The sequence below is a fragment of the Patella vulgata genome, chromosome 7 (assembly GCF_932274485.2).
Source record: "Patella vulgata chromosome 7, xgPatVulg1.2, whole genome shotgun sequence".
In the NCBI taxonomy this organism is placed as follows: domain Eukaryota; kingdom Metazoa; phylum Mollusca; class Gastropoda; family Patellidae; genus Patella; species Patella vulgata.
This window is the reverse complement of record NC_065885.2, coordinates 52,008,476-52,027,932: the sequence shown is the minus strand read 5'-3', so window position 1 is coordinate 52,027,932 and position 19,457 is coordinate 52,008,476. Positions and strand designations below refer to the sequence as shown.

The 19,457-nt window shown below is 36.5% G+C and overlaps 3 protein-coding genes across 3 annotated transcripts; all 3 read left to right on the top strand.

Annotated features, from left to right (window-relative positions):
* Positions 1–210: 210 nt before the first annotated feature.
* On the top strand, positions 211–1,045 carry LOC126827931 (M-phase inducer phosphatase-like). Its single transcript, XM_050557512.2, has 3 exons — positions 211–545; positions 667–784; positions 902–1,045. The coding sequence occupies exons 1-3, from the start codon at positions 211–213 to the stop codon at positions 1,043–1,045; spliced, it is 597 nt and encodes a 198-aa protein (XP_050413469.1).
* Positions 1,046–5,580: 4,535 nt separating this feature from the next.
* Positions 5,581–6,415, top strand: LOC126827933 (M-phase inducer phosphatase-like). The gene is made up of 3 exons (XM_050557514.2): positions 5,581–5,915; positions 6,037–6,154; positions 6,272–6,415. Exons 1-3 carry the CDS (start codon positions 5,581–5,583, stop codon positions 6,413–6,415), a joined length of 597 nt encoding a protein of 198 aa, XP_050413471.1.
* Positions 6,416–16,082: 9,667 nt separating this feature from the next.
* On the top strand, positions 16,083–17,707 carry LOC126827934 (M-phase inducer phosphatase-like). Its single transcript, XM_050557515.2, has 3 exons — positions 16,083–16,417; positions 16,539–16,656; positions 17,564–17,707. Exons 1-3 carry the CDS (start codon positions 16,083–16,085, stop codon positions 17,705–17,707), a joined length of 597 nt encoding a protein of 198 aa, XP_050413472.1.
* Positions 17,708–19,457: the final 1,750 nt, after the last annotated feature.

Sequence of the window (19,457 nt, the reverse complement as noted above, 5' to 3'; positions counted from 1 at the left end):
TTCATACAAGCGTAAACGAGAAGAAGACGTCCAGGAATGCAAATCGTCAAAAAGGACCATGATTAATCAGCAGGTAAATACTATGAATTTTTTATATACTATACGTGTATACAAAAGTATATTTCTCTTAAACGTTTCTAATGACGAAATTGTATTGCATGTACTTTAAATAATAAATGATTTGTTATATACTTTTAGGTGGATATTAAAATGGCTTTGGAAAGAATGGAAAGCGAGCCGTGTTTAATTGGTGATGCAAGTACACAGCACAGTTTACCAACAATTGATGGAAAACACAGCGACCTCATTTCCATAGAATCTAAAACCGTGGGTCGGTTACTGCAAGGAGAATATTCTCAAGATTATACCATTATAGACTGTCGCCACCCTTACGAGTTTGATGGCGGTCACATTCAAGGAGCTATGAATATATTTACAGAGGAAGGAATTCGATCTTTTTTGGAGAACCAGAGAGCGAATGTTATATGCAAACGTCAAGTTTTAGTCTTTCATTGTGAATTTTCATCAAAAAGAGGTCCCAAATTGTAAGTTATCACACAAGTTATTCATTATAAACGTACATAAAACTTCTATACTAATGAAAATGCCAATAGCGGGACTTTGTAAATCTTCCATTATTTCATGTTTTCTCACTTTCTATTTCAGAATGAGATTGCTCAGAAGTCTAGATCGTAAAGAAAACAGTCATCGTTACCCAGAGTTGTATTATCCAGAAATTTATCTTTTAGACGGAGGTTATAAAGCTTTCTACGAATGTAACAAGGTATGTACATTTAATGTATAAACTATGTATAAAGTAATGACAAACAGACTGATTGTTGTCTCTGTACATTATATTTAAGAAAACACAATTTAAGTTCTCTTTATTTTTATATTTTAGGCTCAATGTAATCCCCAGGCTTATCTACCAATGCTTCACGAAGACCACTCGAGTGATCTCCGCCATTTTCGTACCAGATCTAAGTCCTGGACAGCAGGTGAAAAGCGCAGCCGGTCGCGCCGAGTCGCCCAGTCGCCATACTAAATTGTTAACCTTTGTTTTTGTGATTTCTTGTTAGTTGTTATAATTTATCTAGAAGCTGATCTGTGATAATGTGATTAATTGTTTTTATCTAGTTAAAGTTTTTAAAATGTTGTTGTTATAATTATATCTATAGAATTGTATATAATATTGTTCTGTTATGTGTGGTTATATCACACGCTAATAAATTACGTTTTACAAGGATTAAAACTTTCATTTTTAATTTATACGAGAATTTCCTGGGTTAGACGTGGTCACGCGGTGAATGTAATTAGGCGCTGGGAGTGACATTTCTAGCCAAATTGTAACCGTCAGGGTATCCTTCCAATTTCGAACTTGAATAAACAGTAAAAAAACCCAGCGAATCTATGGGAAATAGGGCTATTAAATCCTCACAACTCGGTTTGTGCATAAAATTATGACATTAAACCTTATCTCAGTTCAACTTCAAAGCCTCCAATTTCATCGAGGGAGGCCCCTTTGGTCATTGACCCTAACAAAATCCCAGAATAACGAACGTGGTCAAATCGAGATTAAGGTGCGCACGCACGACTGTATGGGAGAATCGATAGTTCAGTGAGTAGGATGTTGGCTCGCTAACCTTGACGTCAGCCACAGTGGATCAGTCAGTAGGACGTTGACTAGCTAACCTGGAGGTCCCGTGTTCGTTCCCTGTTTTGGCCGAGAAAATGATGTCAGTAAACACCTTTAAACCAGTCAGATTCGATTTTCTCAGCGATGACGAAGATTCCAGTGATAGTGGTTTTGGGCGAAATAGTGAGTTCCCGTGTACATATTGGCGTACACGTAAAATATCCCTTGAAAGTTGGATTTCGATGTCAGTTTTGGTTGTCCTAGCAAAATATACCCCATAGCACAATGTATGCAGGATGTCCGTCTTCTATTATTCTCGTGCATACATTGGAGTCATTTCGAGACTAACATACTGTATGGAAGTCACGATGGTTCAGTGAGTAGTACGTTGGCTAGCTAACCTGGAGGTCAGTCAAGGTGGTTCAGGACGTAGGACGTTAGTTATCTAACATGCGTTGGCCGAGAAAGTTTATCCGAATTTTCCGGCGTGGTTCCCCCTTGTAAGTGGTGCAGGACAGAGTGTCTGGAAAAGGACAACGTATAGTCGTTCGGATGGGATGAACACCGAGGTCCCGTGTACACATTGTCGTATATATATGTAAAAGATCCCTTGAAAGTTGGAATTCGACCGATATTCGTGTAGGCAATAGTACCGCTATCCATGCAAATTCTCCCCCATAGCACACTGCGTGATGTGTGCCCGTCTTCATTATCTCATTCAGACCAGAACAGTAATGCGTTAAGCCCCGTTTCATTACATTTCCGCCTTCATTAGCCCAGTTGAAGCAGAACAGTAGCACGGTAAACCCCATTTTATGCCATCATACTGTATATTTTTATTGAAATTATTCGTCCGAATGCGGAAACTTTAATGGAGGGGTTGAAGCTACAACAATTACATCGTTGGTACACCGCGTGATCGTACGAAATAGAGAGAAGGTTCATGATTTCTATAAATTGTCCTGAACATGTAATGAAATACATATACATGAATATATTTAAGGGGCTAGTTGTATCTATAGAGAGGCTCAATTAACTGGTCACGCATATTCATTATCTGTTGACAATAGGACGATTTCATTTCATTATCTGGTGTTGTAATATGTGATGAAACAAAATCTACCACGTCCCTCCCACGCGCACTAAACTAGCCGGGAATGTAGCCCACTATGTGATAACATATCGCCCAGAACCATGTTACTTGATAAAACACAAATTAAATCAGAAACTGATTTCAATAGGGTGTCACAATATTGAGTTGCAACTCTTGTGTTGTGATCTTAAACGGTTACATTTAAATAAAGCATCAGCTAGTGACAACATTAAAAACGAGATTCTAAAATATTTTGAGACGGAACGTATACCATGTTTACTTAAAATATTTTATAACATTCTTGATTGTTGATGCTATCCGTCATTTTGAGCCGCTGGGAATATCGTACCGGTTTTCAAAAGAGGGGACCCGAATAACCTCGATAATTTTACAAGAATTACAATTGTATCCTGTTTGGGTAAACCCCTTACTTCGATTTTAAATAACAGATTGTCGCAATTTGATAAAAAAAAAACAATAAAAAAATAAGCACGTGCTAGTTTGGATTTCGTAAAAATCAAACAACTGTGGATGCCATATTTATTCTACAGGCTCTTATCAATAGAAGTTTAAAAAATAAAATGAGATTGTATTGTTGTTTTATTGATGTTGACAGATCTAACTTACGGTATAAATTAATTCATGAAGGTGTTAATAAAGAGAAGATCATTATCTGATAAAGTTATCTGAATATTTTGAAAATAAAAATGGATTATTCAGGGGGAGGTCCCCTCTCCGCTTTTACTTTCATTCTTTGTTAACGATTGTGAGTCTCAATTTATATTTCACAATTGTCCTTCAGTTAATATCCAAACACGTAATTTATTCCTTTTGATATATGCTGATAAGTTCATATTTTCAGAAACTATTGAAGGCTTTCAAAGCCTTTTAAATTCTCTTTACAATTATACTCAGAAATCGAATATGTCTATTAACACTAATAAGACAAGAATTTTGATTTTTAGAAATGGGGGAAGGATCAAAGCCACTGAGTCCTGGACCTTTAATAACGATAAAGTTTAGGATAGGATGAAACAGTGAGATATGTCCATCTCCTGTTATTCCCGTGCACACATTGGCGTACACGTTAAAGATCTCTTGGCAGTTGGAAATCGATATACGAGTAGGTCGTAGTTCCGCTGTCCGGGCAAAATTCCCTCAAAGCCCCGTGTTCGTTCCCTGTTTTGGCCGAGAAAGTTTCGGAATGGGCGAAATAGTGAGTTCCCGTGTACATATTGGCGTACACGTAAAATATCCCTTGAAAGTTGGAATTCGATGTCAGTTTTGATTGTCCTAGCAAAATATACCCCATAGCACAATGTATGCAGGATGTCCGTCTTCTATTATTCCCGTGCATACATTGGAGTACACGTAAAAGATCTCTTGGCAATTGGAAATCGATATATGAGTAGGCTGTAGTTCCGATGTCCGGGCAAAATTCCCTCATATCACAGTTCATTAGTCCAGTCGCAGCGGAACAGTATATTTTTATTGAAATTATTCGTCCGAATGCAGGAGTTTTTAACGTTGGGGTCGCTACTATGACAATTGCAACGTTGACAGACCGCGTGATCGTAATGAACAGGGAGAAAGTTCATGATTTCTATCAATTGTCCTGATTTATAATGAAATGTATTTAAATAAAAAAAACTGTAAGCTATTCATGCTATTTAAACGCACGCAACATATTCATGAATAAATTTAAAATAAAGTGACTAGTTGTATGTAGAGACTCGATTAATTGTTCACGCATATTCATTGTCTGGTGAATAGTGGGACGTTAAACCCCATTTGATTTCATTGATGGCGGTAATAATATAATATGTGATGTATCCAAAATCTTCCCCGTTCCTCCCACACGCACTAAAGTAGCCCGGATATAGTCCTCTATGTGATAACATATCGCCCAGAATCATCTTACTTGCTATTCTCTATATCACATAGTGATGTGAAAATCTGTGATTATAAACTAAACAAAATAAATCAGAAACTGATTAAAGGTGTCACAATATTGAGTTGCAACTCTTGTGATCTTTAGATGAGTTTATTTCGGGTAATATCATAAGAAAACAAGCACGTGGTTTCACCATTAATATGATTGAACACTAACTCACTGATCAAATCAAATGATTCAATCATCCAACGTGTAAATTTATTAACGAGACTGATTGAATCAAGTTGTAAAAACATGGAGGCGGTGCTTCTAAATCCATTGTGAGCTGTGCTCACAACATGGCTTCTATGCTGTATAAAACGCGACCATTTTGCCCTTAAATGTCATTACAAGATTTCCTCTCATACCTAATATTTTCTACAGAAACATGTCTTTTTACAATTTTCAGAGTCCAGTAAGATCTCCACAATCCACCGTAAGTAATTGAAAGGTTTTGTTTGAAACAACGAAGTAAATGGAAAATAACGTTTTTCTTCTTTTTCTTCCCAAATCGTACAACTTGAAACAATTCTGATTTTATTTTTTTCAGGAAATGATGTCAGTAAACACCTTTAAACCAGTCAGATTCGATTTTCTCAGCGATGACGAAGATTCCAGTGATAGTGGTTTTGGTAGTTCTCCCGAATCTGTTTCACATTCAACTTCATGCCAGCGGTCACCAATGATAAAAGCAAAACGGTCACTGTTTTCATACAAGCGTAAACGAGAAGAAGACGTCCAGGAATGCAAATCGTCAAAAAGGACCATGATTAATCAGCAGGTAAATACTATGAATTTTTTATATACTATACGTGTATACAAAAGTATATTTCTCTTAAACGTTTCTAATGACGAAATTGTATTGCATGTACTTTAAATAATAAATGATTTGTTATATACTTTTAGGTGGATATTAAAATGGCTTTGGAAAGAATGGAAAGCGAGCCGTGTTTAATTGGTGATGCAAGTACACAGCACAGTTTACCAACAATTGATGGAAAACACAGCGACCTCATTTCCATAGAATCTAAAACCGTGGGTCGGTTACTGCAAGGAGAATATTCTCAAGATTATACCATTATAGACTGTCGCTACCCTTACGAGTTTGATGGCGGTCACATTCAAGGAGCTATGAATATATTTACAGAGGAAGGAATTCGATCTTTTTTGGAGAACCAGAGAGCGAATGTTATATGCAAACGTCAAGTTTTAGTCTTTCATTGTGAATTTTCATCAAAAAGAGGTCCCAAATTGTAAGTTATCACACAAGTTATTCATTATAAACGTACATAAAACTTCTATACTAATGAAAATGCCAATAGCGGGACTTTGTAAATCTTCCATTATTTCATGTTTTCTCACTTTCTATTTCAGAATGAGATTGCTCAGAAGTCTAGATCGTAAAGAAAACAGTCATCGTTACCCAGAGTTGTATTATCCAGAAATTTATCTTTTAGACGGAGGTTATAAAGCTTTCTACGAATGTAACAAGGTATGTACATTTAATGTATAAACTATGTATAAAGTAATGACAAACAGACTGATTGTTGTCTCTGTACATTATATTTAAGAAAACACAATTTAAGTTCTCTTTATTTTTATATTTTAGGCTCAATGTAATCCCCAGGCTTATCTACCAATGCTTCACGAAGACCACTCGAGTGATCTCCGCCATTTTCGTACCAGATCTAAGTCCTGGACAGCAGGTGAAAAGCGCAGCCGGTCGCGCCGAGTCGCCCAGTCGCCATACTAAATTGTTAACCTTTGTTTTTGTGATTTCTTGTTAGTTGTTATAATTTATCTAGAAGCTGATCTGTGATAATGTGATTAATTGTTTTTATCTTGTTAAAGTTTTTAAAATGTTGTTGTTATAATTATATCTATAGAATTGTATATAATATTGTTCTGTTATGTGTGGTTATATCACACGCTAATAAATTACGTTTTACAAGGATTAAAACTTTCATTTTTAATTTATACGAGAATTTCCTGGGTTAGACGTGGTCACGCGGTGAATGTAATTAGGCGCTGGGAGTGACATTTCTAGCCAAATTGTAACCGTCAGGGTATCCTTCCAATTTCGAACTTGAATAAACAGTTAAAATGTTGATTGACCATTCGCCGTAAAAAAACCCAGCGAATCTATGGGAAATAGGGCTATTAAATCCTCACAACTCGGTTTGTGCATAAAATTATGACATTAAACCTTATCTCAGTTCAACTTCAAAGCCTCCAATTTCATCGAGGGAGGCCCCTTTGGTCATTGACCCTAACAAAATCCCAGAATAACGAACGTGGTCAAATCGAGATTAAGGTGCGCACGCACGACTGTATGGGAGAATCGATAGTTCAGTGAGTAGGATGTTGGCTCGCTAACCTTGACGTCAGCCACAGTGGATCAGTCAGTAGGACGTTGACTAGCTAACCTGGAGGTCCCGTGTTCGTTCCCTGTTTTGGCCGAGAAAATGATGTCAGTAAACACCTTTAAACCAGTCAGATTCGATTTTCTCAGCGATGACGAAGATTCCAGTGATAGTGGTTTTGGGCGAAATAGTGAGTTCCCGTGTACATATTGGCGTACACGTAAAATATCCCTTGAAAGTTGGATTTCGATGTCAGTTTTGGTTGTCCTAGCAAAATATACCCCATAGCACAATGTATGCAGGATGTCCGTCTTCTATTATTCTCGTGCATACATTGGAGTCATTTCGAGACTAACATACTGTATGGAAGTCACGATGGTTCAGTGAGTAGTACGTTGGCTAGCTAACCTGGAGGTCAGTCAAGGTGGTTCAGGACGTAGGACGTTAGTTATCTAACATGCGTTGGCCGAGAAAGTTTATCCGAATTTTCCGGCGTGGTTCCCCCTTGTAAGTGGTGCAGGACAGAGTGTCTGGAAAAGGACAACGTATAGTCGTTCGGATGGGATGAACACCGAGGTCCCGTGTACACATTGTCGTATATATATGTAAAAGATCCCTTGAAAGTTGGAATTCGACCGATATTCGTGTAGGCAATAGTACCGCTATCCATGCAAATTCTCCCCCATAGCACACTGCGTGATGTGTGCCCGTCTTCATTATCTCATTCAGACCAGAACAGTAATGCGTTAAGCCCCGTTTCATTACATTTCCGCCTTCATTAGCCCAGTTGAAGCAGAACAGTAGCACGGTAAACCCCATTTTATGCCATCATACTGTATATTTTTATTGAAATTATTCGTCCGAATGCGGAAACTTTAATGGAGGGGTTGAAGCTACAACAATTACATCGTTGGTACACCGCGTGATCGTACGAAATAGAGAGAAGGTTCATGATTTCTATAAATTGTCCTGAACATGTAATGAAATACATATACATGAATATATTTAAGGGGCTAGTTGTATCTATAGAGAGGCTCAATTAACTGGTCACGCATATTCATTATCTGTTGACAATAGGACGATTTCATTTCATTATCTGGTGTTGTAATATGTGATGAAACAAAATCTACCACGTCCCTCCCACGCGCACTAAACTAGCCGGGAATGTAGCCCACTATGTGATAACATATCGCCCAGAACCATGTTACTTGATAAAACACAAATTAAATCAGAAACTGATTTCAATAGGGTGTCACAATATTGAGTTGCAACTCTTGTGTTGTGATCTTAAACGGTTACATTTAAATAAAGCATCAGCTAGTGACAACATTAAAAACGAGATTCTAAAATATTTTGAGACGGAACGTATACCATGTTTACTTAAAATATTTTATAACATTCTTGATTGTTGATGCTATCCGTCATTTTGAGCCGCTGGGAATATCGTACCGGTTTTCAAAAGAGGGGACCCGAATAACCTCGATAATTTTACAAGAATTACAATTGTATCCTGTTTGGGTAAACCCCTTACTTCGATTTTAAATAACAGATTGTCGCAATTTGATAAAAAAAAAACAATAAAAAAATAAGCACGTGCTAGTTTGGATTTCGTAAAAATCAAACAACTGTGGATGCCATATTTATTCTACAGGCTCTTATCAATAGAAGTTTAAAAAATAAAATGAGATTGTATTGTTGTTTTATTGATGTTGACAGATCTAACTTACGGTATAAATTAATTCATGAAGGTGTTAATAAAGAGAAGATCATTATATGATAAAGTTATCTGAATATTTTGAAAATAAAAATGGATTATTCAGGGGGAGGTCCTCTCTCCGCTTTTACTTTCATTCTTTGTTAACGATTGTGAGTCTCAATTTATATTTCACAATTGTCCTTCAGTTAATATCCAAACACGTAATTTATTCCTTTTGATATATGCTGATAAGTTCATATTTTCAGAAACTATTGAAGGCTTTCAAAGCCTTTTAAATTCTCTTTACAATTATACTCAGAAATCGAATATGTCTATTAACACTAATAAGACAAGAATTTTGATTTTTAGAAATGGGGGAAGGATCAAAGCCACTGAGTCCTGGACCTTTAATAACGATAAAGTTTAGGATAGGATGAAACAGTGAGATATGTCCATCTCCTGTTATTCCCGTGCACACATTGGCGTACACGTTAAAGATCTCTTGGCAGTTGGAAATCGATATACGAGTAGGTCGTAGTTCCGCTGTCCGGGCAAAATTCCCTCAAAGCCCCGTGTTCGTTCCCTGTTTTGGCCGAGAAAGTTTCGGATTGGGCGAAATAGTGAGTTCCCGTGTACATATTGGCGTACACGTAAAATATCCCTTGAAAGTTGGAATTCGATGTCAGTTTTGGTTGTCCTAGCAAAATATACCCCATAGCACAATGTATGCAGGATGTCCGTCTTCTATTATTCCCGTGCATACATTGGAGTACACGTAAAAGATCTCTTGGCAATTGGAAATCGATATATGAGTAGGCTGTAGTTCCGATGTCCGGGCAAAATTCCCTCATATCACAGTTCATTAGTCCAGTCGCAGCGGAACAGTATATTTTTATTGAAATTATTCGTCCGAATGCAGGAGTTTTTAACGTTGGGGTCGCTACTATGACAATTGCAACGTTGACAGACCGCGTGATCGTAATGAACAGGGAGAAAGTTCATGATTTCTATCAATTGTCCTGATTTATAATGAAATGTATTTAAATAAAAAAAACTGTAAGCTATTCATGCTATTTAAACGCACGCAACATATTCATGAATAAATTTAAAATAAAGTGACTAGTTGTATGTAGAGACTCGATTAATTATTCACGCATATTCATTGTCTGGTGAATAGTGGGACGTTAAACCCCATTTGATTTCATTGATGGCGGTAATAATATAATATGTGATGTATCCAAAATCTTCCCCGTTCCTCCCACACGCACTAAAGTAGCCCGGATATAGTCCTCTATGTGATAACATATCGCCCAGAATCATCTTACTTGCTATTCTCTATATCACATAGTGATGTGAAAATCTGTGATTATAAACTAAACAAAATAAATCAGAAACTGATTAAAGGTGTCACAATATTGAGTTGCAACTCTTGTGATCTTTAGATGAGTTTATTTCGGGTAATATCATAAGAAAACAAGCACGTGGTTTCACCATTAATATGATTGAACACTAACTCACTGATCAAATCAAATGATTCAATCATCCAACGTGTAAATTTATTAACGAGACTGATTGAATCAAGTTGTAAAAACATGGAGGCGGTGCTTCTAAATCCATTGTGAGCTGTGCTCACAACATGGCTTCTATGCTGTATAAAACGCGACCATTTTGCCCTTAAATGTCATTACAAGATTTCCTCTCATACCTAATATTTTCTACAGAAACATGTCTTTTTACAATTTTCAGAGTCCAGTAAGATCTCCACAATCCACCGTAAGTAATTGAAAGGTTTTGTTTGAAACAACGAAGTAAATGGAAAATAACGTTTTTCTTCTTTTTCTTCCCAAATCGTACAACTTGAAACAATTCTGATTTTATTTTTATCGGGAAATGATGTCAGTAAACACCTTTAAACCAGTCAGATTCGATTTTCTCAGCGATGACGAAGATTCCAGTGATAGTGGTTTTGGTAGTTCTCCCGAATCTGTTTCACATTCAACTTCATGCCAGCGGTCACCAATGATAAAAGCAAAAAGGTCACTGTTTTCATACAAGCGTAAACGAGAAGAAGACGTCCAGGAATGCAAATCGTCAAAAAGGACCATGATTAATCAGCAGGTAAATACTATGAATTATTTTATACTATACGTGTATACAAAAGTATATTTCTCTTAAACGTTTCTAATGACGAAATTGTATTGCATGTACTTTAAATAATAAATGATTTGTTATATACTTTTAGGTGGATATTAAAATGGCTTTGGAAAGAATGGAAAGCGAGCCGTGTTTAATTGGTGATGCAAGTACACAGCACAGTTTACCAACAATTGATGGAAAACACAGCGACCTCATTTCCATAGAATTACTGCAAGGAGAATATTCTCAAGATTATACCATTATAGACTGTCGCTACCCTTACGAGTTTGATGGCGGTCACATTCAAGGAGCTATGAATATATTTACAGAGGAAGGAATTCGATCTTTTTTGGAGAACCAGAGAGCGAATGTTATATGCAAACGTCAAGTTTTAGTCTTTCATTGTGAATTTTCATCAAAAAGAGGTCCCAAATTGTAAGTTATCACACAAGTTATTCATTATAAACGTACATAAAACTTCTATACTAATGAAAATGCCAATAGCGGGACTTTGTAAATCTTCCATTATTTCATGTTTTCTCACTTTCTATTTCAGAATGAGATTGCTCAGAAGTCTAGATCGTAAAGAAAACAGTCATCGTTACCCAGAGTTGTATTATCCAGAAATTTATCTTTTAGACGGAGGTTATAAAGCTTTCTACGAATGTAACAAGGTATGTACATTTAATGTATAAACTATGTATAAAGTAATGACAAACAGACTGATTGTTGTCTCTGTACATTATATTTAAGAAAACACAATTTAAGTTCTCTTTATTGTTCTGTTATGTGTGGTTATATCACACGCTAATAAATTACGTTTTACAAGGATTAAAACTTTCATTTTTAATTTATACGAGAATTTCCTGGGTTAGACGTGGTCACGCGGTGAATGTAATTAGGCGCTGGGAGTGACATTTCTAGCCAAATTGTAACCGTCAGGGTATCCTTCCAATTTCGAACTTGAATAAACAGTTAAAATGTTGATTGACCATTCGCCGTAAAAAAAAAACAGCGAATCTATGGGAAATAGGGCTATTAAATCCTCACAATATGAGTAGGCTGTAGTTCCGATGTCCGGGCAAAATTCCCTCATATCACAGTTCATTAGTCCAGTCGCAGCGGAACAGTATATTTTTATTGAAATTATTCGTCCGAATAATTCATCAAAAAGAGGTCCCAAATTGTAAGCTATCACACAAGTTATTCATTATAAACGTACATAAAACTTCTATACTAATGAAAATGCCAATAGCGGGACTTTGTAAATCTTCCATTATTTCATGTTTTCTCACTTTCTATTTCAGAATGAGATTGCTCAGAAGTCTAGATCGTAAAGAAAACAGTCATCGTTACCCAGAGTTGTATTATCCAGAAATTTATCTTTTAGACGGAGGTTATAAAGCTTTCTACGAATGTAACAAGGTATGTACATTTAATGTATAAACTATGTATAAAGTAATGACAAACAGACTGATTGTTGTCTCTGTACATTATATTTAAGAAAACACAATTTAAGTTCTCTTTATTGTTCTGTTATGTGTGGTTATATCACACGCTAATAAATTACGTTTTACAAGGATTAAAACTTTCATTTTTAATTGATACGAGAATTTCCTGGGTTAGACGTGGTCACGCGGTGAATGTAATTAGGCGCTGGGAGTGACATTTCTAGCCAAATTGTAACCGTCAGGGTATCCTTCCAATTTCGAACTTGAATAAACAGTTAAAATGTTGATTGACCATTCGCCGTAAAAAAAACCAGCGAATCTATGGGAAATAGGGCTATTAAATCCTCACAACTAGGTTTGTGCATAAAATTATGACATTAAACCTTATCTCAGTTCAACTTCAAAGCCTCCAATTTCATCGAGGGAGGCCCCTTTGGTCATTGACCCTAACAAAATCCCAGAATAACGAACGTGGTCAAATCGAGATTAAGGTGCGCACGCACGACTGTATGGGGGAATCGGTAGTTCAGTGAGTAGGGTGTTGGCTCGCTAACCTTGAGGTCAGCCACAGTGGATCAGTCAGTAGGACGTTGACTAGCTAACCTGGAGGTCCCGTGTTCGTTCCCTGTTTTGGCCGAGAAAGTTTCGGATTGGGCGAAATAGTGAGTTCCCGTGTACATATTGGCGTACACGTAAAATATCCCTTGAAAGTTGGAATTCGATGTCAGTTTTGGTTGTCCTAGCAAAATATACCCCATAGCACAATGTATGCAGGATGTCCGTCTTCTATTATTCCCGTGCATACATTGGAGTACACGTAAAAGATCTCTTGGCAATTGGAAATCGATATATGAGTAGGCTGTAGTTCCGATGTCCGGGCAAAATTCCCTCATATCACAGTTCATTAGTCCAGTCGCAGCGGAACAGTATATTTTTATTGAAATTATTCGTCCGAATGCAGGAGTTTTTAACGTTGGGGTCGCTACTATGACAATTGCAACGTTGACAGACCGCGTGATCGTAATGAACAGGGAGAAAGTTCATGATTTCTATCAATTGTCCTGATTTATAATGAAATGTATTTAAATAAAAAAAACTGTAAGCTATACATGCTATTTAAACGCACGCAACATTTTCATGAATAAATTTAAAATAAAGTGACTAGTTGTATGTAGAGACTCGATTAATTGTTCACGCATATTCATTGTCTGGTGAATAGTGGGACGTTAAACCCCATTTGATTTCATTGATGGCGGTAATAATATAATATGTGATGTATCCAAAATCTTCCCCGTTCCTCCCACACGCACTAAAGTAGCCCGGATATAGTCCTCTATGTGATAACATATCGCCCAGAATCATCTTACTTGCTATTCTCTATATCACATAGTGATGTGAAAATCTGTGATTATAAACTAAACAAAATAAATCAGAAAGGTGTCACAATATTGAGTTACAACTCTTGTGATCTTTAGATGAGTTTATTTCGGGTAATATCATAAGAAAACAAGCACGTGGTTTCACCATTAATATGATTGGACACTAACTCACTGATCAAATCAAATGATTCAATCATCCAACGTGTAAATTTATTAACGAGACTGATTGAATCAAGTTGTAAAAACATGGAGGCGGTGCTTCTAAATCCATTGTGAGCTGTGCTCACAACATGGCTTCTATGCTGTATAAAACGCGACCATTTTGCCCTTAAATGTCATTACAAGATTTCCTCTCATACCTAATATTTTCTACAGAAACATGTCTTTTTACAATTTTCAGAGTCCAGTAAGATCTCCACAATCCACCGTAAGTAATTGAAAGGTTTTGTTTGAAACAACGAAGTAAATGGAAAATAACGTTTTTCTTCTTTTTCTTCCCAAATCGTACAACTTGAAACAATTCTGATTTTATTTTTTTCAGGAAATGATGTCAGTAAACACCTTTAAACCAGTCAGATTCGATTTTCTCAGCGATGACGAAGATTCCAGTGATAGTGGTTTTGGTAGTTCTCCCGAATCTGTTTCACATTCAACTTCATGCCAGCGGTCACCAATGATAAAAGCAAAAAGGTCACTGTTTTCATACAAGCGTAAACGAGAAGAAGACGTCCAGGAATGCAAATCGTCAAAAAGGACCATGATTAATCAGCAGGTAAATACTATGAATTTTTTTATACTATACGTGTATACAAAAGTATATTTCTCTTAAACGTTTCTAATGACGAAATTGTATTGCATGTACTTTAAATAATAAATGTTTTGTTATATACTTTTAGGTGGATATTAAAATGGCTTTGGAAAGAATGGAAAGCGAGCCGTGTTTAATTGGTGATGCAAGTACACAGCACAGTTTACCAACAATTGATGGAAAACACAGCGACCTCATTTCCATAGAATCTAAAACCGTGGGTCGGTTACTGCAAGGAGAATATTCTCAAGATTATACCATTATAGGCTGTCGCTACCCTTACGAGTTTGATGGCGGTCACATTCAAGGAGCTATGAATATATTTACAGAGGAAGGAATTCTATCAATTGTCCTGATTTATAATGAAATGTATTTAAATAAAAAAAACTGTAAGCTATTCATGCTATTTAAACGCACGCAACATATTCATGAATAAATTTAAAATAAAGTGACTAGTTGTATGTAGAGACTCGATTAATTGTTCACGTATATTCATTGTCTGGTGAATAGTGGGACGTTAAACCCCATTTGATTTCATTGATGGCGGTAATAATATAATATGTGATGTATCCAAAATCTTCCCCGTTCCTCCCACACGCACTAAAGTAGCCCGGATATAGTCCTCTATGTGATAACATATCGCCCAGAATCATCTTACTTGCTATTCTCTATATCACATAGTGATGTGAAAATCTGTGATTATAAACTAAACAAAATAAATCAGAAACTGATTAAAGGTGTCACAATATTGAGTTACAACTCTTGTGATCTTTAGATGAGTTTATTTCGGGTAATATCATAAGAAAACAAGCACGTGGTTTCACCATTAATATGATTGAACACTAACTCACTGATCAAATCAAATGATTCAATCATCCAACGTGTAAATTTATTAACGAGACTGATTGAATCAAGTTGTAAAAACATGGAGGCGGTGCTTCTAAATCCATTGTGAGCTGTGCTCACAACATGGCTTCTATGCTGTATAAAACGCGACCATTTTGCCCTTAAATGTCATTACAAGATTTCCTCTCATACCTAATATTTTCTACAGAAACATGTCTTTTTACAATTTTCAGAGTCCAGTAAGATCTCCACAATCCACCGTAAGTAATTGAAAGGTTTTGTTTGAAACAACGAAGTAAATGGAAAATAACGTTTTTCTTCTTTTTCTTCCCAAATCGTACAACTTGAAACAATTCTGATTTTATTTTTTTCAGGAAATGATGTCAGTAAACACCTTTAAACCAGTCAGATTCGATTTTCTCAGCGATGACGAAGATTCCAGTGATAGTGGTTTTGGTAGTTCTCCCGAATCTGTTTCACATTCAACTTCATGCCAGCGGTCACCAATGATAAAAGCAAAAAGGTCACTGTTTTCATACAAGCGTAAACGAGAAGAAGACGTCCAGGAATGCAAATCGTCAAAAAGGACCATGATTAATCAGCAGGTAAATACTATGAATTTTTTTATACTATACGTGTATACAAAAGTATATTTCTCTTAAACGTTTCTAATGACGAAATTGTATTGCATGTACTTTAAATAATAAATGTTTTGTTATATACTTTTAGGTGGATATTAAAATGGCTTTGGAAAGAATGGAAAGCGAGCCGTGTTTAATTGGTGATGCAAGTACACAGCACAGTTTACCAACAATTGATGGAAAACACAGCGACCTCATTTCCATAGAATCTAAAACCGTGGGTCGGTTACTGCAAGGAGAATATTCTCAAGATTATACCATTATAGGCTGTCGCTACCCTTACGAGTTTGATGGCGGTCACATTCAAGGAGCTATGAATATATTTACAGAGGAAGGAATTCGATCTTTTTTGGAGAACCAGAGAGCGAGTGTTATATGTAAACGTCAAGTTTTAGTCTTTCATTGTGAATTTTCATCAAAAAGAGGCCCCAAATTGTAAGTTATCACACAAGTTATTCATTATAAACGTACATAAAACTTCTATACTAATGAAAATGCCAATAGCGGGACTTTGTAAATCTTCCATTATTTCATGTTTTCTCACTTTCTATTTCAGAATGAGATTGCTCAGAAGTCTAGATCGTAAAGAAAACAGTCATCGTTACCCAGAGTTGTATTATCCAGAAATTTATCTTTTAGACGGAGGTTATAAAGCTTTCTACGAATGTAACAAGGTATGTACATTTAATGTATAAACTATGTATAAAGTAATGACAAACAGACTGATTGTTGTCTCTGTACATACGACTGTATGGGAGAATCGGTAGTTCAGTGAGTAGGATGTTGGCTCGCTAACCTTGAGGTCAGCCACAGTGGATCAGTCAGTAGGACGTTGACTAGCTAACCTGGAGGTCCCGTGTTCGTTCCCTGTTTTGGCCGAGAAAGTTTCGGATTGGGCGAAATAGTGAGTTCCCGTGTACATATTGGCGTACACGTAAAATATCCCTTGAAAGTTGGAATTCGATGTCAGTTTTGGTTGTCCTAGCAAAATATACCCCATAGCACAATGTATGCAGGATGTCCGTCTTCTATTATTCCCGTGCATACATTGGAGTACACGTAAAAGATCTCTTGGGAATTGGAAATCGATATATGAGTAGGCTGTAGTTCCGATGTCCGGGCAAAATTCCCTCATATCACAGTTCATTAGTCCAGTCGCAGCGGAACAGTATATTTTTATTGAAATTATTCGTCCGAATAATTCATCAAAAAGAGGTCCCAAATTGTAAGTTATCACACAAGTTATTCATTATAAACGTACATAAAACTTCTATACTAATGAAAATGCCAATAGCGGGACTTTGTAAATCTTCCATTATTTCATGTTTTCTCACTTTCTATTTCAGAATGAGATTGCTCAGAAGTCTAGATCGTAAAGAAAACAGTCATCGTTACCCAGAGTTGTATTATCCAGAAATTTATCTTTTAGACGGAGGTTATAAAGCTTTCTACGAATGTAACAAGGTATGTACATTTAATGTATAAACTATGTATAAAGTAATGACAAACAGACTGATTGTTGTCTCTGTACATTATATTTAAGAAAACACAATTTAAGTTCTCTTTATTTTTATATTTTAGGCTCAATGTAATCCCCAGGCTTATCTACCAATGCTTCACGAAGACCACTCGAGTGATCTCCGCCATTTTCGTACCAGATCTAAGTCCTGGACAGCAGGTGAAAAGCGCAGCCGGTCGCGCCGAGTCGCCCAGTCGCCATACTAAATTGTTAACCTTTGTTTTTGTGATTTCTTGTTAGTTGTTATAATTTATCTAGAAGCTGATCTGTGATAATGTGATTAATTGTTTTTATCTTGTTAAAGTTTTTAAAATGTTGTTGTTATAATTAAATCTATAGAATTGTATATAATATTGTTCTGTTATGTGTGGTTATATCACACGCTAATAAATTACGTTTTACAAGGATTAAAACTTTCATTTTTAATTTATACGAGAATTTCCTGGGTTAGACGTGGTCACGCGGTGAATGTAATTAGGCGCTGGGAGTGACATTTCTAGCCAAATTGTAACCGTCAGGGTATCCTTCCAATTTCGAACTTGAATAAACAGTTAAAATGTTGATTGACCATTCGCCGTAAAAAAAAACAGCGAATCTATGGGAAATAGGGCTATTAAATCCTCACAACTAGGTTTGTGCATAAAATTATGACATTAAACCTTATCTCAGTTCAACTTCAAAGCCTCCAATTTCATCGAGGGAGGCCCCTTTGGTCATTGACCCTAACAAAATCCCAGCATAACGAACGTGGTCAAATCGAGATTAAGGTGCGCACGCACGACTGTATGGGAGAATCGGTAGTTCAGTGAGTAGGATGTTGGCTCGCTAACCTTGAGGTCAGCCACAGTGGATCAGTCAGTAGGACGTTGACTAGCTAACCTGGAGGTCCCGTGTTCGTTCCCTGTTTTGGCCGAGAAAGTTTCGGATGTGGCGAAACAGTGAGTTCTCGTGTACATATTGGCGTACACGTAAAAGATCCCTTGAAAGTTGGAATTCGATGTCAGTTTTGGTTGTCCTAGCAAAATATACCCCATAGCACAATGTATGAAGGATGTCCGTCTTCTATTATTCCCGTGCATACATTGGAGTACACGTAAAAGATCTCTTGGCAATTGGAAATCGATATATGAGTAGTCCGTAGTTCCGCTGTCCGGGCAGAATTCCCTCATATCACAGTTCATTAGTCCAGTCGCAGCGGAACAGTATATTTTTATTGAAATTATTCGTCCGAATGCAGGAGTTTTTAACGTTGGGGTCGCTACTAGGACAATTGCAACGTTGACAGACCGCGTGATCGTAATGAACAGGGAGAAAGTTCATGATTTCTATCAATTGTCCTGATTTATAATGAAATGTATTTAAATAAAAAAAACTGTAAGCTATTCATGCTATTTAAACGCACGCAACATATTCATGAATAAATTTAAAATAAAGTGACTAGTTGTATGTAGAGACTCGATTAATTATTCACGCATATTCATTGTCTGGTGAATAGTGGGACGTTAAACCCCATTTGATTTCATTGATGGCGGTAATAATATAATATGTGATGTATCCAAAATCTTCCCCGTTCCTCCCACACGCACTAAAGTAGCCCGGATATAGTCCTCTATGTGATAACATATCGCCCAGAATCATCTTACTTGCTATTCTCTATATCACATAGTGATGTGAAAATCTGTGATTATAAACTAAACAAAATAAATCAGAAACTGATTAAAGGTGTCACAATATTGAGTTACAACTCTTGTGATCTTTAGATGAGTTTTTTTCGGGTAATATCATAAGAAAACAAGCACGTGGTTTCACCATTAATATGATTGAACACTAACTCACTGATCAAATCAAATGATTCAATCATCCAACGTGTAAATTTATTAACGAGACTGATTGAATCAAGTTGTAAAAACATGGAGGCGGTGCTTCTAAATCCATTGTGAGCTGTGCTCACAACAT